The sequence below is a fragment of the Myxine glutinosa genome, chromosome 1 (assembly GCF_964187855.1).
Source record: "Myxine glutinosa chromosome 1, kmMyxGlut1.1, whole genome shotgun sequence".
NCBI lineage: Eukaryota > Metazoa > Chordata > Myxini > Myxiniformes > Myxinidae > Myxine > Myxine glutinosa.
Genome location: NC_136261.1, coordinates 26,318,992 through 26,341,304, shown reverse-complemented (window position 1 = coordinate 26,341,304; position 22,313 = coordinate 26,318,992). Strand labels below are relative to the sequence as shown.

Genomic DNA, 22,313 nt, shown 5'->3' with positions numbered 1-22,313 from the left:
AAGGTGGAAAAGTTTCTGTCAACCCTCGACTCTGATTCTGCAACTGGTCCTGACGGCATCAGCCCACGGGTCCTAAAATCATGTTCTTCTGCTCTTTCACTCCCTCTTTCTGTTCTCTTCACCCTCTCTTTTGCTCAAGGTCATCTGCCATCTGCTTGGAAATCAGCCAACATCACCGCTTTGCACAAAAAAGGTGCAAAAACAGATCCCAGCAACTACAGACCAATCAGCCTTCTCCCAATTATCAGCAAAGTCATGGAATCCATCATTGCTTCAGATATTAAATATTTCCTCTTCTCCAATGGCTTGATCTCTGATCATCAATTTGGTTTCAGACCTGGTCACTCTACTCTGGACATGCTGCTTCTGCTTTCTCAACAATGGATGGAGGTCCTCAACGCCAAACAGGAAATTAGAGCTGTCTCCCTTGACATTTCACGTGCCTTCGATACGGTCTGGCACCCTGCTCTGCTCTCCAAACTCTCCTCCTTTGGTATCCATGGAAATCTCCACGCATGGCTGGCGGACTTCCTCTCTGGTCGTAGTCAACGTGTGGCCCTGAATGGGTTTCTCTCATCTCCTCTTCCTGTTCAGGCTGGAGTTCCCCAAGGTAGTGTTCTGGGCCCTGTGCTTTTTCTGGTCTTCATCAATGATCTCTCTGACTCTCTTGAAAATCCTCTCTATCTCTTTGCTGACGACTCTACTCTCTGTCGCTCCATTCCTCATCCCTCAGATCGGCAGTCTGCAGCCTCCTCACTCTCTGCAGACCTGGACAAAATCACAGACTGGTCAAACAAGTGGAACATGTCTTTCAATCCTGACAAATCTCACACTCTTACAATGTCTCTCCGAAAGGACCGACTGGACAACCCTCCCATCTACTTTCTCAACAATCCTCTCCAAGAAGTTCTGTCGCTCAAGCTTTTGGGTCTCACTATCTGCCATGATCTTTCTTGGGAAAACCACATTTCCAAGCTGGCCTCCAAAGCCAGTCGCCGACTGGGCATCCTCCGTCATGCGAAGTCCTTCCTTGGCACACCTGAGCTCCTCACCACATACAAGGCTTTCATCCGCAGCTCAATGGAATACTGTTCCCCCCTCTGGGCTGGTGCTCCTGCCTCACACCTTGCTCGGCTTCACACTGTTGAGGCCAAAGCTTTCAGAATCATTGGAATCTCCTGCGATGTAGTCAACGCCGAGGGCCTTTCACTCACTCACCGCAGGCAGGTTGGTGGTCTTTCTGTCTTCTACCGACTCCTCTCCGGCCTTGCTCCCCCAGCTCTCTCTGTGCTCTGTCCCCCCAATATTCCTTCAGGTCGCACAAGATCTGCCTGCAACCCTCTTCTGGTTAAACTGCCAAAGTCTAGGCTCTCTGCTCACCTTCACTCTTTCATTCCCCTTTTCTCCCGCCTCTGGAACAAACTCCCCCACTCCCTTCAATCCCACACCTCCCTCCAGGTCTTTAAAACAGCTGTTCACCACCATCTCTTATCTTCCCCCATCGAAAACCTTGATCTTTTCTACCCCCGGTAATTCACCCCAGAGTCCTTGCAGTGTTCATATGTTTTAATCCTCTCCCACCTCCCCCCAAGTCCTCCCGATGTCCCTGCTCTCAAATGTTGTGTTTGTGTCCTTCCCCCTCTCTTTTGTGTCCTTCCCCCTCTCTCCCCATCTTGTCTACCGCTCCCCTTGTTTTTTGTGTTTTGTGTGTCGGTTTGTCTTTTTGTGTGATTAATGTTAGCTCTTTCACGAGCCTCGATCTTGTATACAAAAAAAAAAAAAAAAAAAAATTTGACAATAATTCAAGTGTTTTGGATGGTCTTGTGCGTTATTCTGTTTGTCTGACTGTCTGTTTCTTTGTCAATCAACCGCCTACAGGTCACAATATTAAACCGATCGACACGAAACTTCACCAGATGGTAGAGTTGGTCACGACGAAGAAGCCTATTGATTTTGAGGTCAAAGGTCATCTTGAGGTCTGATTTCTAAAATTATCATTTTTCATCCGATTGACTTGGAAATTGAACAACATTTGCATATTGAGTCAATAAATTGGGAAACCAACTATTTTTGAGGTCAAAAGGTCAACTCAATGTCAAACTTCCAAAATCATCCATTTTCATCTGAAAAATCATCAATTTTCATCCGATTGACTTGAAAATTTAACAGCATTTGCATAGTGCCTCACTGAATTGGGAAACCAACTATTTTAAGGTCAAAAGGTCAAAGGTCAACTCAAGGGTCAAACTTCTAAAATCATCAATTTTCATCTGAAAAATCATCAATTTTAATCCAATTGACCCGAGCTTTGATTAAGATCGGCAATTTTAATCTTAATGAAATGGCTGATTTGATGTATCCATGGCAACCTTTTTTGGGGGGGTTTAAAAGATGGAATGAGTTTAAAACTGGTGGTTGCACTTGGTGGAGGAGGAGGGTTTCAGTTGGTATAGAAATTCATCGTCTTGTGGGTTCAGAGCAGTGGGAGCGCCCCAATTCTATCTACGTAAACGTGCATCATTATTGCGTCGCTCATCGTGGGGATAAACCAGAGTCAGCCAGCCTGGGTTTGACACAGCCACCCTGAACATTTAAGGGATAGATCACAGACAAACCCCAATTGTTGGCATCCATGGAAAGGAGGAAATTATTATTTGATTGCCAGGAGGTAATGTGACGTCATAAACATTGAGTCACCAATATGGAGCATGCCCAGGGAAGTTGCGTCACATTCCCCAAGCTATGCAGCCGTTTGTCTGAAGTAGATTCCTGGATTATTCTGAAGCTGAAGTCAATTAGCCCATGTAAAAATATATCAGAAAAAATTAATATTTTCCTTAAATCGCTTTTCTTCAATGTGCACAATGTTGTCGAAATCCACTCAATGCCGAAATCACAGGATTATTAAACATTGCTTATGCTATCCTCTGCTGGCAGACCTATAAATATCTTACTAGAATTCACCAAATGTCTGTCCGTCTGTTCTCAGGTACCGCAAAAACGGCTGAACCGATCGCAACGAAATTTTGGGTGGGTAATCCTGGGACCCCTTGGAGTAAAATAGGCTAAATTGTTTTTCCAATTTTTTTTCCAATTTCCCAATTTTCCAGTTTTTCAAAATCCCCTGGAGTAAAATAATGTAATTGAGTTATTGATGTAAAGAGCAACTGTTGCTGGTATATTTATTTTCCCATTTTTTTCCTAATTTTCCAGTTTTTCCAAACACGATGGAATAATATTTACCGATATGAACAGTGATGTGGCTTTTATTGAAATTCTACAAAAACTGTTTAGATTTTGATGATTTGCGTGTGATATGATTCAACGGATGTTTATATAAATCGGTTAAAATAAAAAAAGCCTTAAATTTCTGATATTTTGCCTTTTCATTTGGGCCTCCCAATGGAAGCCCCGCCCGTAGGGCGCCCATAGGGCAGGTACTGTTGCTAGTAAATATAATGCGAGTTCCCTTGCAAGGAAATTCGGCACAAGGGGAGGCCATTAAGCCCATAAAGCCTGTGCTACTATTGCCAACTTATGGTTGTTTGTCCATGCTCTAGCCTTTTAAAACTAAGTATTAAGCAAGAAAGCAGCACATACCATTTTTGAGTCTTTGACATGACTTGGCCAGTGTCAGAATCGAACTGCAGTCCTCTCAGAATCAGAGTGAATGTTCTAACCATTATGCTGCTCTGTCTGCTGTTGGGTTAATCATGGCACCTAAGTTAGAAACTGAAATAGCGGTCATTAAAAGAAAATCAGACCGCGATGATCCCCAAGTTTCACAAACTGAGGTTGAAACTTTGCGAGGACTGATGAAGATTCAGGGATCAGCATGTTCATCTTGACAACATTCAATACAAAGAAGGTCCATGATGTCTGTGTTCTTCTTTATTTCAGCGAGACAAATTCAGTGTTGTAGAAGACAGCATGTTTCATGGACAGGTAGAATTGGATATCATCTGTGTAACATTGAGATTTCATAACCAAGCGGATGCAGATAAAGAGAGGACAAAAGTGGACCAATCAAAAGTGGTCCATGAAGAACCCCGACCGATAGATGAATTCGCTTTCTCGTGCATACATGAGTAATACCAAGTGATAAAGTTTCAATTTTGATTTCAAAGCCAGACAAATCAACTCCCATTTCTTACTTGATCTTCAGAGAAAACAAATTTTAGACAATCTGATAGAGTGCGAGTCAAAACACTGCATAGCGTATACTCTCAGGCGCCAGGTCTCAAACGAAGCTTACAGTGAAAGGTTGTGACCTTGTTCATCCTGCCAATTCCTCCAGGAAATCAAGATTCAAAAGCAAAGCTGCAAACAGGACTGTGTGTATTTTTATTTTTGTATACAAAGTCATGGCTCGTGGAAGAACTGGTCACTGAACAGATGAGGAGGCGACGGGAAAAAGGATCAATATAGAGAGGAGGGCAGCACCAACAGCAGCGTTGAAGGACAAAATAAAGGAAGACTTGGACAAATAATGGGTGTCAGGAGGAATGAGAGGAAGAGAGGACACCTTTTGCAGGAACGTCGTATTTCGCACAGTGAGTACAAGTACCTCCATGCAGATTGGTGATACAATGAGTCGTATTGTTAAGGAGATCGTACTCATAGTTTTTCAGGTTTAGGATTTCTTTTCAAGAGTCCGGATGTCGAGATCCTGAGTTTAGATGAAATAATCCTGGGTTGATTGGCCTCGTTCAGGATGATGTGTCAAACTCCCTCACCCAAAACTCCCTGTCAAACTCCCCCCCCCCCCCCCCCCCACCCCCAAAAAATCAAAAAAATCCCTGGTCGATCAATTTGAGCCATGCTGCCAAACTTGTTCTTTATTTTGATTTTTTCTATGCTATTAAAAAGTTCCTTGTTTCCAATTTTTTAAAAAGGTAACGAAACATACCACGCACATGCTGCAAATCTTTTCTCATGCGCCGCCTGTTTTGGTGTTTTGTGTTCATCTCTGAGCATTACAACACATTACCACATTAACTAACCAGAGGCCTGTGATCAGAGATCACTCATAATAAAATTCTGCCTCAAAAGGAAAAAGTTTTTTTTTCTAAAAAATGGGATACCATAACCTAAGACGAACCCTTAATGCCCCCATCCAGGAACCATAATAATTAAAAATAATTGGCAAAATTAAACAATCGAAAATGGAAACATTAAAAAAATTGAAAATTGGGGAGATAAAAAATGTAATAATTTTAAATAAAAAAATTGAAAATTAAATACAGGTTATTGAATTCTAAATTTGAAAATTTAAAGAATAAATAAGTAAATATTTAAATAATAAAAAATTAAATATGTAATAAAAAGTTGAAAAATAAATAAAAATTGGAAAGAATTAAACAATTGAAAATTAGGTAATTCAAAATTTTAAAAATTACAATTTTTTAATAATAAAATTAGGTAATTAAAAACAAAATGGGGGAAAAAAAATTACAATTTTTTAATAATAAAATGAGGTAATTAAAAACAAAAAAAATTAAAAATTAAAAATATACATATATTACAATGTTTTTTTTTCATTCTTCTTCAAAAGGCAATACACCAAGGACACCAAGACTAAACAATTAATGCCTCCCTTCAGGAACCATAACAACAACACATGAACAGACTGTGTTCATCTCCGAGCAGACTTTGCCTCGTATGATGCTGACAACTCTTACATTAAGTACTTTCAGTTCTATCAGGGAACTGCATAGTAAAATACATGTGCTCCATGGTTTTTGCAAGACTGTGTGTCATATTTAGCCATAAATGCTCTTTTCCCCATTTTAGCTTTTTGCTACTCACCACTCAATCTTACCTTGATTGCCTAATGTGATTGATTGCACAATAATTCCGAAATCAAAGCTTTACGACGATACGTTTTGTTATAGTAAGCTCAGTTTTACTAATAACTTAAAGTTTTGTTTAGAAAATCAGGTCGCAAAAGCTACCTTTGAGAAATATTCACTGACCATCTCCAATCCAGCTAAAAATAATGATAAATGTGCAACATGCACACCATTGACTGGAATTTTAGGCTTTCAGGTCACAAGACCAAAACTATTGGGTTTTTTTTTTAGGCCGCAAGACCAAAACTGTTGGGTGTTTTAGGCCACAAGACCAAAGTTTCTGTGTGTTGGTGATTCCAAAAATAACTTGATAATTGAAGAGACACTAAATCAAAGCACTTGCTTAATCTTGTGGTGGGGTTTATGTCGAGTAACTCATGTAGGACTTCATGAGAACCAGATTCGAATATGAGAACCAGATTCGAATGACGCCATGCATGAAACAACCCTTTATCTTCAGCACCATTTTACATGGTAAGGGGCTCTTTATTTATATGCTGTTGATGCCACCTTCTGCCGTGACATCCTTCATTACTCTGCCGTCTCTTCAGACCTTGACAAAATCACAAACTGGTCAAACACTTCGAATATGCCTCTCAATTCTGACAAATCCAAAACTCTCACCATCTCTCATTCAAACGGACCATCTGGCAACATCCTCCCCTCCCCACCTTCCATCTAGTTTCTTAACAATCGTCTTGAGGGTGTTCAGTCATTCAAACTCTTGGGTCCCACTATCAGCCATCATCTTTCTTGAGAAAACCACACTTCTTGGTTGGACTTCAAAGCCAGCCGCCGACTGGCATCCTCCGTCGTGCGAAGTCCTTCCTCGACACACCTGAGCTCCACACCACATACAAGGCTTTCATCTGCAGCTCAATGGAATACTGCTCTCCCCTCTGGGCTGGTGCTCCTGCCTCACACCTAGCCCGTCTTCACGCTGTTGAAACCAAAGCGTTCAGAATCATTGGAATCTCCCGCGATGAAGCTAACTCCGAGGGCCTTTCACTTACTCACCGCAGGCAGGTTGGTGGTCTTTCTGTCTTCTACCGACTCCTCTCCGGCCTTGCTCCCCCAGCTCTCTCTGGGCTCTGTCCCCCAAATATTACTACAGATCGCACAAGATCTGTCAGCAACCCTCTTCTGGTGAAACTGCCAAAATCAAGACTCAAGACTCTCTGCTCACCTTCACTCCTTCATTCCTCTTTTATCCCGCCTCTGGAACAAACTCCCTCACTCTTTTCAATCCCTCTCCTCCCTCCAAGTCTTTAAAACAGCTGTTCACCACCATCTCTTATCTTTCCCCATCCAAAACCTTGATATTTTCTACCCCCGTTAATTTCACCCCAGATCCACTGTTTTTTTGAAATTCCGACTTCTTTCCTGGAAGTCCGAGCAGTGTCCATGTGTTTTATACCTCTCCCACCCCCCCTTCCCATGCCTCCTCCCCCCAAGCCCTCTCCCTCCCACAGATCTCCCGATGTCCCTGTTCTCTACTGTTTCCCTCTCTCTCCCCATCTTGTCTCCCGCTCCCTTTATTATATGTTTTGTGATTTTTTTGTGATTTTTTGTGATTATTGTTAGCTCTTACACCTCGATCTTGTATACAAAAAAAAAAGAAAAAAAAAAAGACAGCAGTTAACCACCATCACAGATCGTCCCCAATTCAAAATCATGATCTTTTCTATCCTCGTTAAGCCCTCCTACAAAATAAATAAATAAATAAACATACAAGGTGCTGTGCAATGTTCCTCAGGGTATCAAAGCTTGATGGGAGGCACTACCTTCCTGCACTGGATTTTACCGACTATCTTATCCCATGTGCGAGAACACTGGCCAGGATTCGTTTGTATTTGGACTCAGCTCCGCAGGAGCTTATAAAGCCATCAGATCTCACTCCTTATAAAGGGAAGAGGAGGAGAACAACAACAACACCAACAACAACTCTGCATTCAATAATTTATCTGCAGCAAGACGTGGAGTAACTCGGACAAATAGGCAACGCTGGCTATCTCCATCGATGGAAAGGCCACATTATGATGTTCCATCTTTGAGAAAGTTGCTTGCAAGTCTTGTCGACCATCGGTGAACTGATACCTGGGACTCCTGCTTCGCATTTACCCCACTCTCTATCTGTTGAGGGTTTGCCCCTTGTTTTATCGCTCGTCCATGAGCTTTTATACCTGTATCTATCTATAATTCCAGTAATCTCTGTGTGTATGTATGTATGTATGTATGTATGTATGTTTGTCTGTGACCGCTGTTTCTCGACAACTACCGGTCCGATATACTTTAAACTTGCCAGGTATATTGCTGGGGACCCGAGGATGTGCCTTTTCAAGGTTTGAAATTAATCGGAGAAGTAGTTACCGAGCTATGGCGATTTAGCCGTTCGCCGTTCGCTTTGGCTTTGCGAATGGACCAAACCATTTCATGTAAATAGGGGGGGGGGGGGGGGGGGTTCTGTGGTCGTTGCGAATGGACCAAACCATTTCATGTAAATAGAGGGGGGGGGGTTCTGTGGTCATTACTGCCACGTGGTTTCAAAGTTTTTTTTTGTTGTTGTTTGCACGCATGCTTTTTTGCACGCACGTACGGGCACCCACGTACGGGCACGTCCTAGTAATGATAATAATAACAACGCTCCTGCATGCTGTATATTAATTAAACAAAATAATGATCTGTTAGTTTGAATTAAATAAATTAGCCACAATCTTACCGTCAGATTAGTGTAAAAAGCCAATGATTTTTCCTGATCGATATTCCTATTCATATGTTCGAACCACCTGCAGCTCCTGAGATTTTTCAAAGGTTGACTCTTATAGGGCACAGGTGACGAACTTGGCCACAGAAGATTATGCTTACATTTATTACCGACACACGCAAGAGAGTCGTTTACAATGCTACTCCAGGGCAGACGCAGAGGGAGGGGAGGGGAGGGGGGGGGGGAGGGCAGGATGGCTATGCTGAGAGAGGTGACAGTGAAGGTATATTGGCGTTCACACCACATATCCCAACTTAGAGCTTATACGTAAATACATATTTCCACATTTTTCCACCCTGCCTGCAAGCAAAATGGCAGAAATGGGATAAAAATCTAACTTCCAGCATTAACACATCACATTTTTACTTGAATACATATTTACAATCAGCATCGAGTCCTGACAAATATTATTAAAAGTCACACACATATTATACACTACGTGGCCAAAAGTATGTGGACACCTGCACATCACACGTCGAACATCTCATTCCAAAATCGTGGGCATCAACGTGGAGTTGGTCCCCCCTTTGCTGCTATAACAGCCTCCACTCTTCTGGGAAGGCCTTCCACTAGATGTTGGAACATTGCTGCGGGGATGTGCTTCCATTCAGCCACAAAAGCATTAGTGAGGTCGGGCACGGATGTTGGGTGATTAGGCCTGGCTCGCAGTCAGCGTTCCAATTCATCCCGAAGGTATTTGATGGGGTTGAGGTCAGGACTCTGTGCAGGCCAGTCAGGTTCTTCCACACCGATCTCGACAAACCATTTCTGTGTGGACTTCGCTTTGTGCACGGGGGAGTTTCTCATACTGAAACAGGAAAGGGCCTTCCCCAAACTGTTGCCACAAAGCTGGAAGCACACAACCGTCTAGAATGTCATTGTATGCTGTAGCGTTAAGATTTCCCTTCACTGAAACTAAGGGGTCTAGCCCGAACCATGAAAAACAGCCCCAGCCCATAATTCCTCCTCCACCAAACGTTAAAGTTGGCACTATGCATTTGGGCAGGTAGCGCTCTCCTGGCATCTGCCAAACCCAGATCATTCCGTCGGACTGCCAGGTGGTGAAGCGTGATTCATCACTCCAGAGAACGCATTTCCACTGTTCCAGAGTCCACTGCTCCAGAGTCCAATGGCGGCGAGCTTTACACCACTCCAGCCAATGCTTGGCATTGCACATGGTGATCTTAGGCTCGTGTGCGGTTGCTTTTGGCCTCCCACAGGGACATTGCATATATATATATATATACAGTCACGTGAAAAAGTAAGTACACCCCATGTAAAGTTTTGACTTTTTCAACATATTTCAACATACAGCTATTTGATCTTCATTTCAACAATATTGATAGATAAAGGTGATATAATATAACAAATATCATGAAACATTTACATTTTGTAGTCCATTGTATAATTTAAATAAACATAAATGCAAATTTCGCATGTGGAAAAAGTAAGTACACCCTTGGCTCTAATAAGTGGTATTGCCCCCTTTGGCAGAAACAACCTCAAGTAGGCGTTTCTTATAACTGTCTACCACTCTCTGACATCGACTGGGAGAAATTTTTGTCCACTCCTCCATGCAGAATTATTTCAGCTGTGCGATGTTTGAGGGGTTTCTTGCATGCACAGCTCGTTTCAAATCCCCCACAACATCTCCATGGGATTTAGATCCGGGCTTTGACTTGGCCATTCCAGAACCCTCCATTTCTTTCTTTTCAGCCATTCCTTGGTGGATTTACTGGTATGTTTAGGGTCATTGTCATGTTGCAAGGGACACCTTCGGTTGAGCTTCAACTTTCTGACAGATGGCCTCACATTATCCTCAAGTACCCTCTGGTACAATGAAGAATTCATAGTGGATTTTATGATGGTGAGCTGCCCAGGCCCTGATGTAGCAAAGCTGCCCCAAACCATAATATTTCCACCACCATGCTTTACAGTTGGTATCAGGTTCTTGTGGTCAAATGCTGTCTTTGGTTTTCGCCAAACATGTCTTCTGGTACTGTGGCCAAATAGCTCTACCTTTGACTCATCTGTCCAGAGCACATTGTTGCAGAAGTGCTGGTCTTTGCCGCAGTGTTCATTGGCAAACTTTAGTCTTGCCCTGATGTTCTCTCTGGACAGCAAAGGTTTCCTCCTGGCACACCTCCCATGTAGATCAAATTTGTGCAGCCTCTTTCTAATGGTAGACTCGTGCACTTTGACATCAACAGTGGCAATAGCTACCTGTAGGTCCCGTGATGACATTCTGGGGTTCTTAGAGACTTCTTTCAGCATCTTGCGGTCTGCTCTCGGGCTGAACTAGCTGGGGCGGCCCTGCCTGAACAAGTTGGCAGTTGTTTGGAATCGTCTCTACCTGTAGATGATCTTCCGGACAGTCGAATGATTGATTTCAAATTGTTTGGAGATCTTTTTGAATCCCTTCCCAGACTCGTAGGCATCTATAACCTTCTTTCTGAAGGCCTCAGAGAGCTCTTTTGATCTAGGCATGGTGACGCCGCACACTTCAACAACAAATAGCAAAGCAAACTAAATGTCTGAGGTTTAAATAAGACAGGTTCCTCCAAGATCCTCTCTAACGATGTTCTAATCATTTGCACCTGAGCTGGTGCACGTGATTCTAATTTTAGGTATTGGAAGTAGTGATAAATGTAGGGGTGTACTTACTTTTTCCACATGCGAAATTTGCATTTATGTTTATTTAAATTATACAATGGACTACAAAATGTAAATGTTTCATGATATTTGTTATATTATATCACCTTTATCTATCAATATTGTTGAAATGAAGGTCAAATAGCTGTACGTTGAAATATATTGAAAAAGTCAAAACTTTACATGGGGTGTACTTACTTGTTCACGTGACTGTGTATATATATATATATATATAAACATACAAACACACACACACACACACACACACACACACACACACACACACACACACACACACACACACACACACACACACACACATGGTAGCAAAACAAAGCAGCTTTGTCATGTGTCTATTTCTTTGTATATTTAAATTCTGCAGAGAGTTCAGCAAACAAAGTCAAAATGATATGGCACAGAAAAACCATCAAAATATCAAAACCACATGTCCAAGTCACGCTACCAAGGCACTGTTTAAATGTGCATGCCATACCTCTGCTTGTATTGAAGGCACTGCAAGCGGGGCAGGCAACAAAGGGAATTCAGCTGGTTGCTGTGGACCAAAACCAACAAGGGAGGAGGAAATTGGTCGAGTCTGAACTGTAGCCTGTGCGCAGAGGGCAGAGTACCAGTGTGTTACAGGACCGAATATCATTTGTGGTTTTCCAACCATCAGCTTTGCAGAAGGATCTAATTACAACATGTGTACAAAAAGTATTTTCACTATTCACATTTCAGGTGAAACACCTGGCTACCCGAGTTGATCTCCAGCGTGAATAAAAGCAAGGAACTACTTCACAGGTGAGGGAAGCAACATATATATATATATATATATATATATATATATATATATATATATATATATATATATATATATATATATATATATATATAATATATATATATATATATATATATATATATATATATATATATATATACATATATATACATACGGTATATATATATATATATATAGAAAAAATAAATATAAATATATGTATATGTATATATATATATATGAGGGATATGCCATTGCCTTTATTTTCTTGTTGCTGAGTTGAGATGATATCAGATAGCATAGGCAAAAGCATTCGGCTCATACAACGATCAGCCAAGAATATTGAACACACCAAAGGTGACAGATAATATGGGAATAAATATGACTTTTTCATTCGCTTACTCCCTGTTGAAATTATACACCTGCAGCAGGATGCAACTAAAACAAAAACAATGTTTGTTTGTTTATTGTTTTCTACAAAAATCGAGGTTCCTGAAAGAACAAGGTGAAGAAGGATTAAAAAAAAAAAAGCCAACACGACAGTGGAGCAGTAGGGCAAGGATCAGGGCAATGAATGAACAGGAAAAAAGAAAGGGGAAACAGACCCAAACTAGATGGTATTCATAGAATACTTACCCTGCGCAGTCAACGTGGTGTGAGCCAACACTTCTGTTTTTGAACGTTTCTTTTTTTTTGATCCAATATGGCTGCCAGACGACGTGAGCGATGACATCATAAATTTCTATTCTCTAAATAATTGTTGCATATATCAATATATCATGCTCAATAAATTTCAAACTGATCAGACTCAGCGTTGTCCCTGTCGAATTATGACATAATTATGGCACCAATGACGTCATCGTTAATCACACCTATTCCCCATTTGGAGTTATTTACAATGAGCAACGTTTCAATTTTTTCCAGAGCGGTTTTGGAGATATAGAGGTGCAACGTTTTTCGTTTTTTCCAAGATGGCGCCTGTAACACATGACCTATGATGTCATGATTATCATTAAAATATTCTAAAGGAGGAGGCACTCCAATGGTGAAAATTTCGTGTCCATCAGACCAACAGTTGCTGAAAAAGAATTAATAATTATCGGATGGATAAGTGTTGTATTTGTCGAATAATGACGTCATAACAAAGGCACCGATGACATCATCCTTAACATATCTTATTCCCCAAGCGGAGTTCTTGATAATGAGCCATGTTTCAGTTTTTTTCGATGGAGCGGTTTCGGAGATATAGAGGTGCGAAGTGTTTCCAAGATGGCGCCTGTACCACGTGACATATGACGTCATAATAATCATTGAAATATTCCACAGGAGGCCCTCCTATGGTAAAAATTTCGTGTCAATTGGACCAAGAATTGCAGAGAAAAAAATTCATACTGATCGAATCAAGCATTGTACTTGTCGAATTATGACATCATAATTGAAGTACCGATGACATAATCATTAACATATCTTATTCCCCATGCAGAGTTCTTGACAATGAGCCGTGTTTCCGTTTTTTCCATGAAGCGGTTTCGGAGATATAGAGGTGCAACCTTTTTTGGATTCTCCCAAGATGGCGCCTGTACCACGTGACATATGACATCAAAATTATCATTTTTAAAATTCCACAGGAGGAGCCGCTCATATTCTGAAAATTTCGTGTCAATCGGACTAACAGTTGCAGAGGATTTTTTTTAATACTGATCAGATCAAGCGTTGTATTTGTCGAATTAGGACGTCATAATTAAGGCACCGATGACCTCGTCATCAACATATCTTATTCCCCATGGTGAGTACTTGACAATGAGCCAGGTTTAAATTTTTCCCATTGAGCGGTCTGGAAGATATAGAGGTGTAACTTTTTTCCAAGATGGCGCCTGTACCACGTGACCTCTGACGTCATAATATTCATGAAAGTATTCTACAGGAGGAGGCCCTCCTATGGTGAAAATTTAATGTCAATCGGACCAACGGTTGCTGAGAAAATGAATTTTTAAAATGCAGACACGGCACATACACATACGTACGTAGTTGAATGCTTAACCCCACTTTTCGCTTCGCGAGCGCAGGGTAATTAGGCTCACAAGAGCATGCCACCAAGACAATTGTGGACAAACACAGCAGAAAAACTGACGCAATGGCAGTGAACAAGCCATGCATACTTATCCACAAATTAACCCCAACTATGAACAAAAACTGTGAAAGAATAAACTTCCGGAACAGGTATCGTCAGCTTCTAAAGAAAGCCTCTCAGAGCAGAGAAAATGGCATCTCAATGCAGAAATATTTGGGCCTCACCAACACCCGTGACGTTTCTTGGCCAAACCACAATTACAAGTTTGCCTCCAAATCCAGCCACCGACTGGTCATCCTCTGTCTTTCATTGGCATACGGTCTTCATCAATGATCTCTCTGACTCTCTTGAAAATCCTCTGTATCTCTTTGCTGATGACTCTACTCTCTGTCGCTCCATTCTTCATCCCTCAGATCGGCAGTCTGCAGCCGCCTCACTCTCTGCAGACCTGGACAAAATCACAGACTGGGCAAACAAGTGGAACATGTCTTTCAATCCTGACAAATCTCACACTCTTACGATGTCTCTCCGAAAAGACCGACTGGACAACCCTCCCATCCACTTTCTGAATAATCCTCTCCAAGAAGTTCTGTCACTCAAGCTTTTGGGTCTCACTATCTGCCATGATCTTTCCTGGGAAAACCACATTTCAAATCTGGCCTCCAAAGCCAGTCGCCGACTGGGCATCCTCCGTCGTGCGAAGTCCTTCCTTGGCACACCTGAGCTCCTCACCACATACAAGGCTTTCATCCACAGCTCAATGGAATACTGCTCTCCCCTCTGGGCTGGTGCCTCACACCTAGCTCGTCTTCACGCTGTTGAAACCAAAGCATTCAGAATCATTGGAATCTCCCGCGATGAAGCTAACTCCAAGGGCCTCTCACTCACTCACCACAGGCAGGTTGGTGGTCTTTCCGTCTTCTACCGACCCCTCTCTGGCCTTGCCCCCCCAGCTCTCTCTGGGCTCTGTCCCGCAAATATTCCTACAGGTCGCACAAGTTCTGCCTGCAACCCTCTTATGGTCAAACTGCCAAAATCAAGACTCTCTGCTCACCTTCACTCCTTCATTCCTCTTTTCTCCCGCCTCTGGAACAAACTCCCTCACTCTCTTCAATCCCACTCCACCCTCCAGGTCTTTAAAACAGCTGTTCACCACCATCTCTTATCTTCCCCCATCGAAAACCTTGATCTTTTCTACACCCGCTAATTTCACCCCAATTCCACTTTTTTGAAATACCAACTTCTGTCCTGGAAGTCCTTGGTGTCCTTGTGTTTTATACTTCTCCCTCCCCCCCCCCCCTTCCCATGCCTCCTCCCCCCAAGCCATCTCCCTTCCACACATCTCCCTGCTCTCAAATGTTGTGTTTGTGTGCTTCCCCTTCTCTCCCCATCTTGTTTTCCGCTCCCTCTTTTTATATATTTTGTTTGTCTGGTTGATTTGTTTGTGAAGTAAATGTTAGCTCTTTCACGAGCCTCGATTCAGTATACAAAAAAAAAAAAAAAAATAAAAAAAAAAATACCGATTTGTCTACCTACAACACCTACATCTGCAGCTTAATGATGTACTGCTCTCCCTCTGGGCTGGTGCGTCGTTGATGGGCGACGAAACCCCGAACGCTCTTTTCCGGGCGTTATTTCGACGCCAGCTGCCGGCACGGGTCCGCTTCGCGTTGGCCGGTTCCGTGATGACGGAACCCCGAGCGCTCGCTGCCGAGGCCGACAGGTTCTTTGTGGCTTTGGATGCGCAGGCGAGTTTTGGCGCGGCCACCGCGCATCCCGAGGCTGACCCTGATGTTGATGCACCACATCTCGGGGATCCCGAGGCTGACGCACGCCGCGTGGCCGCCGCCACGCCAACCCCACCACCACCACGAAAATCGCGGCCTCCGCCTTCGCCGCAAACCTGGTGCCATTTCCACGCCAGGTTTGGCCACAAGGCGAGGACTTGTTGCCCGCTGTGCTCCTTCGGCAAGTCGGGAAACTACAAAGCCGGCGCTCGGTAGCGGCCCTGAGCGTCGGCCATTCCGGCAGCCTTCTTTTTATAACGGACACCTTGTCCGGGCGCCGTTTCCTATGTGATACGGGGGCACAGGTGAGCGTTATCCCTGCCTCTACGTCCGACAAGCACACCGCGGGCCGGGGCCCCGCGTTGCTTGCCGCGAACGGAACACCCATACGCACATTCGGTAAGCGCTGCCTCTCCCTGCGGTTCGGAAGGTAACGCTTCGAGTGGACGTTCGTAACCGCTAGTGTCCCCATGGCACTACTCGGTGCGGACTTCCTCTGTGCATACGGGTTGTTGGTAGATGTGAAGAACAGACGTCTCGTCCAGGCTGAAACATTCAGCTCGCTGGCTTGCTCGTTGAGCGGCTCACTGAGCGGCTCGCCAAGCGGCTTGCTGAGCGGTTCTGTCCCGACGAGGTTAGTTTGTACGCTTCCGGCAGCGGACGACTTCACCCGCCTCCTCGCCAGCTTCCCGGCCCTTACGCGGCCCACCTTCTCGGCGGGGGCCGTCAAGCATGGGGTGGAACACCACATCCCCACCGCCGGGCCACCGGTCTACGCCCGGGCATGCCGCCTCGAGCCGACGAAGCTCGCGGTAGCTAAAGCGGAGTTCGCTACGCTGGAGCGGCTCGGCATCGTGCGGCGCTTCGAGAGTGCTTGGGCGTTGCCGCTTCACATCGTGCCAAAGCCCGGCGGGGGATGGCGACCGTGCGGGGACTACCGGCGCCTCAACGACGCCACCACCCCCGACCGCTACCCCGTCCCCCACCTCCAGGACTTCTCCGCCCGGTTGGCGGGCATGTCCTTCTTTTCGAAGGTGGACCTCATACGCGACTACCATCAGGTCCCGGTCAGGCCAGAGGACATCCCGAAGACGGCGGTCATCACGCCATTCGGACTGTTCGAATTTCTTCGGATGCCCTTCGGTTTGAAGAATGCGGCTCAGGCGTTCCAGCGACTCATGGACAGCGTCTTGCGCGACTTGGATTTTGTGTACGTATACCTGGACGACATCCTCGTCGCCAGCGCGTCCCGCGAAGAGCACCTTCACCATCTCCGCACGCTCTTCGAACGTCTGCGCCAGCATGGCCTCATCATGAACCCCGCCAAGTGCCGGTTCGGCGTCGCCGACATCGATTTTTTGGGGCACCACATCACCAGGCACGGGGCCGTCCCCCTACCAGCCAAGGTGGAGGCGGTGAAGGGGTTTCCGCGCCCCTGCACGATCAAGGGGCTCCAGGAGTTCCTGGGCATGGTAAACTTTTACCATCGGTTCCTGCCCCGCATCGCCCAGCTCCTGCGCCCCTTGCACGAGGCCCTCCGAGGCAAGCCGGGCAAAGGTGACGTTACCTGGACCGAGCAGATGGACTCAGCATTCGCTGGCGCGAAGCTCGCCTTGGCTAACGCCACCATGCTCGCAGACCCAGCGCCCGATGCACCGATCGCCCTCACCACCGAGGCCTCGGACTACGCGGTGAGCGCGGTGCACGAGCAAGGGTGCGTGGTGCTTGGCAACCGCTGGCGTTCTTCAGCCGGCAGCTTCGCCCGCCCGAACGCCGCTATTGTACCTTCGACCGCGAGTTGCTCGGGCTTCACCTGGTGGTCTGGCACTTCCGCCATCTGTTCGAGGGCCGTGCGTTCACGGCCTTCGTCGACCACAAGCCACTGGTCTTCGCGATGGGCAAGGTCGCCGAGCCGTGGTCGGCCCGGCAGCAGCGTCACCTCTCGGCCGTGTCCGAGTACACGACGGACATCCGGCACGTCGCGGGGAAGGACAACCCAGTGGCGGATTGCCTTTCCCGGTCCGTCGCCCACGCAGTCCACCTTGGCATCGACTATGCCCGGATGGCGGCGGACCAGGCTGCCGACCCCGGCGTCCAGGCCTTGCGGACCGCCATCACGGGCCTCCGTGTCACCGAGGTGCCGTTCGACGGCGCGGCCCTCTTGTGCGACGTCTCCCTCGGGCGGCCTCGCCCCATCGTGCCCGCGGGCTGGCAGCGCCAGGTTTTTCACGCCATCCACGGCCTGTCCCACCCGGGCACGAAGGCCTTCCAGAGGTTGATCGCCGACAAGTTTGTCTGGCATGGCCTCCGGAAGGCCGTCCGTGGCTGGACCAGGACGTGCCTCGCGTGCCAGCGCGCGAAGGTGCACCGGCACACCCAGGCCCCATTGGCCCCGTTCACGGTGCCGGAACGAAGGTTCGACCACGTACACGTGGACCTGGTGGGACCTCTGCCCCCCTCGCGGGGTTTCACCCATGTCCTGACAATGGTGGACCGCACCACCCGGTGGCCGGAGGCCGTGCCTTTGGCGGCGACGATGGCGGCGGACGTCGCACAGGCGTTCATCGCCACCTGGGTCGCCCGGTTCGGCGCCCCCTCGGACATATCGTCCGACCGCGGCCCCCAGTTCACCTCGGAGCTCTGGGGGGCGGTCGCGTGGGGGCTCCGGGTCCAGCTGCACCGAACCACGGCCTACCACCCCCAGGCCAACGGCCTGTGCGAGCGGTTCAACCGCTCGTTGAAGGCCATGCTCCGGGCCACCCTCCGCGACGGCGGCTGGGTCGACAGGCTCCCCTGGGTCCTGCTGGGCCTCCGGACAGCGCCCAAGGACGACCTGCGTGCATCCGCGGCGGAGCTGGTCTTCGGACAACCGCTGCGGGTGCCGGGCGAGTTCCTCCCCGACCCCACGGCACTATGGTCCGCAGCGCAGGAGCGCTCCGCGCTGCAGGAGACAGCCCGGAGGTTCGCCCCGGTGCCGACGGCGCACCACGGGCACCCGCCTACGCACATCGCCCCGGAGCTTCGCACCGCGGAGTACGTCTTCGTCTGGCACGACGCCCACCGGACACCACTGCAGCCCCCGTACGACGGGCCTTTCCACGTGCTGGAGACCGGGGTGAAACACTTCACCTTGGACATCAGCGGTACTCCCGACCGCGTGTCGGTGGATCGCCTCAAACCGGCCCACCTCGACGTGGACCACCCACCACCGGTGGCTCGGCCCCCACGTCGGGGCCGCCCCCCTGTGGGCGGACCCCCGGCACCGCCCAGGCCCGCCGGCACGCCGCCCCCCGGTCCCGGGTGCAGCCGGAGGCATCCCAGCTGGCATCCCTGCACCCCGGACGCCGCCGGTCGCCAGAGGGCGCTTCGGCCGGGTCATCCGTTTGCCCCGCAAACTGGCCCTCCAGGTGCGCGGGAATTCTGGGGGGGGGGGGGGGGGGGGCGTGTGGCGGACACGAAAGCTCACTGGCGTGAGGGCATCATTCCACGCACCAAGGGGTAGGCGTGGCCGCAGGATATACACCGGGCGCGCAGCCCGGAGCGCACCAGTGCTACAGTTGAGCTCGTTTAATAAAGACTCTTAAACTCACCGCGTTGTCCGCTTCCTTCTTGTTGTACAAGCAAGCGCGCGTAGCACCGTGCTTCAACATCATTTGTAATACTAGTACACCCGCAGACTCGGGGAGGGGCAGGAAGGGTCATTCCTCTTTGGGGTATATAGATTACAGTCGATCTATGGTCGGGTCTCAAGAACATTGGGTGTGTGTTCATTTACCAAGTTTCTTGTGAAGAGATCGCCAAGTGGTTTAAGCATTCGAGCAAGCGCTCCCTTCAAAACCGTTAAGGAATGGCTGGCTTGGCAAGAACTAGCTAGCTGCTTGGTAAAGGAGCACAACCCGAGCTTCTCCCTTTCAGTTTTGTATGAAACAGCAGGAGCGAGTTTCAAAAGTTCACTACAAAAATGCCACGGTAGCGGCAGAAAGGGCCAAGTTGTTAACCCAACATTTGTGGGTTATATAGAGTACAGTAGATCTTCGCTCAGTTCTGTAAGTGAACCTTAGTTCACGGATGTCGGTATTTCTTCATTTAGTGTTATAAAGAGCATTAGCGACTGTTTAAAAGGCTAATCATACATGTTTGTGGTTTATAATATTTTTACTTCCTGTAGAAGCCGTTGCTCCCGTGTCGGTGTAATCATACATGTTTGTGGTTTATAATATTTTTACTTCCTGTAGAAGCCGTTGCTCCCACGGAAACACCATTATAACTATAAGCTATTTATACATGTTATCACTGGAGGAAAAACGCCTTGGGAAAGTGAGACATTATTAGTATTCGTATTGTTTTGGAATAACATTAATAATATGCGATTATCATTAATTTTGTTATTAAAGGCATCTTTGGAAAAACGCCACGACAAATCTTCATTGGAAAAACGCCACGATAAAGCTAATTTAACATTTATATACACCTCAATGTGAAACCCAATTGACGGCAATGGCGGGGAAAACCCGCTCGGGGGAGAAAACCCTCTTGGGGAGGAGGGCAAATTAATGTGCTACAACCTTCATTATGTAACCCTTGGTCATCCTGTCAAGTTTTGTTGAGATTGGATAAGTAACGACGGAATGTATTGGCGTCAAAAATTCATCAGACAGACGGACAGACACAAATGGCGTATTTTATGAAGATACAAGAAGGGTATGCACCTTCTCCTTTAACAGCCACAATTATTCCCACGTTCTTGTAGGGTTAGCCAGGGGAAGTTTTTGGCCCAAGTCTTTCAGGAACAAGCTGGCCAGGCCTCGACTTAGTAGTTAGAGCAGGAATTTGTAAATCAACCAGGGTGCTGGCGATAGGTCGCCCACTCTTCGCGGAGGACACCGTGGGATCTTTAATATCCACCAAATAATGTCGGCAAATGGGATTCCCAGTTTGACGTCTTTTGAGTTTGACGAAACACATAGTGCATGACATGTGATGGGATATGGCATACACAGGTAAACCGTCTCAACTGGCATAAACCACGTTTCAAAGAAATTGGAGAATCGTTGGGCCATTGTTAATCCTACCCACATTGGGACGGTGTTAAAGGAAGTAAATTAAGTAAGCAAGGTGAATGAAAATGAAGTACCTGGAAGTCGTTGATCTGCACGGATTCTAAACAAGGCTGTGAGGTGATCAAACAATCCTGCAGAAACATTCATCATACACAACTCAGACAAAAACAATGCCGTAATATATTGTCCAAGTACTGTTAAATGGGTTTTGAAAGATCCAACAAGGCGATTTGTGTTCTACACTGTTCAAAGTATATAATTCAATTGAAATAAAAGATTTTAAAGGTTGTAGAAACAAAAGTTTAACAAGCATACCGCCGTTGATGCAGCGTCTTTTACACCACCTTATTTAACACACAGAGCGAGAGACAGACAGAGTGAACCAATTGCTTAACCGTCCTTTTGGTTTTGCATGCGCAGGGTAACAACAAACTGTAGTACACCGGATGCAAATCTCAGTTCACAGTATGACACCACCAAACAGGTTGCTCAGATAACCATTCAAACAAATGGACAAAATAAGGGATTCACATTTTCAATCGATTTTAAATCAATATTTTTGGGCTAAAAGGATAGCTTAGAGGTGGTGCACTTTCCTTAGGCCCCCTTTACACAGCACGGAGATCGTTGGGTGAGCATTGAGCGATCAAAAATTGGCCCGATCTCTCAACGATCTCCTAAGCCTCGAAAAAGCCGTTTCTGTGTCAATGTTTGGGAGATCCTTGTGCGCTTGTTGATCGATCAAAAATTCAATTTTCGGCAACTTTCATGGCGATCTATAGAAATCTTTGAGCGAACTTGGCGATCATTGAGCGCCCATTGAAACATCCTTGAGATATCAATGGAGACTAAGCCTCCTGCAGCGACCATTGAGAGTTTGCTGAGCGCTCGTTGTGTGACCAAGAGAGATCACTGAGAGATATACGGAGATCGCTGAGAGATCAGGTGCGACCAAGAGAGATCACTGAGAGACCAGGAGAGATCACTGAGGGATCATTGAGAGTTCCTTGGGCGACCAAGGAGGTTGCTGAGCGTTTCTTGGGCGACAGGGAGCCTCTGGGTATATATATGAGAGGTTTCTAATGCTCTTCCATCAGTCCCTGACAAAGTATTGAAGAAGAAAAATTTCCAGAAGGTCAAGAGTCCAAGATGAACAACGAAGCTTTGATACATGGTGCCATCCTACTAGGTCACCAAGCACTTCTACAGAACCAGATGGCCATTGCTCTCGTCCGGAGGAGGAGGCAGAGGCGCAGAAGAAGGAGACCAAGAACCTGGTGGGTCCGCCCCTGGTTGACACAAACAAGAAGGCTCGAAGGTTTGACTTGGCTTGACACAAAGGCTTG

The 22,313-nt window shown here is 46.5% G+C and overlaps 1 protein-coding gene across 7 annotated transcripts in view; it reads right to left on the bottom strand.

The window, feature by feature from the left end:
* The window catches only part of SBNO2 (strawberry notch homolog 2), a 170,943-nt gene that overhangs the window by 66,211 nt on the left and 82,419 nt on the right, over positions 1-22,313 (bottom strand). For all 7 annotated transcript variants that reach the window (XM_068108571.2, XM_068108611.2, XM_068108581.2 and 4 more), the window contains 2 exons: positions 21,042-21,098; positions 11,762-11,875 (listed from right to left, as the gene is read on the bottom strand). In XM_068108571.2, the coding sequence (XP_067964672.2) occupies positions 11,762-11,875; positions 21,042-21,098 (171 nt within the window). The remainder of the gene's footprint in view (positions 1-11,761; positions 11,876-21,041; positions 21,099-22,313) is intronic.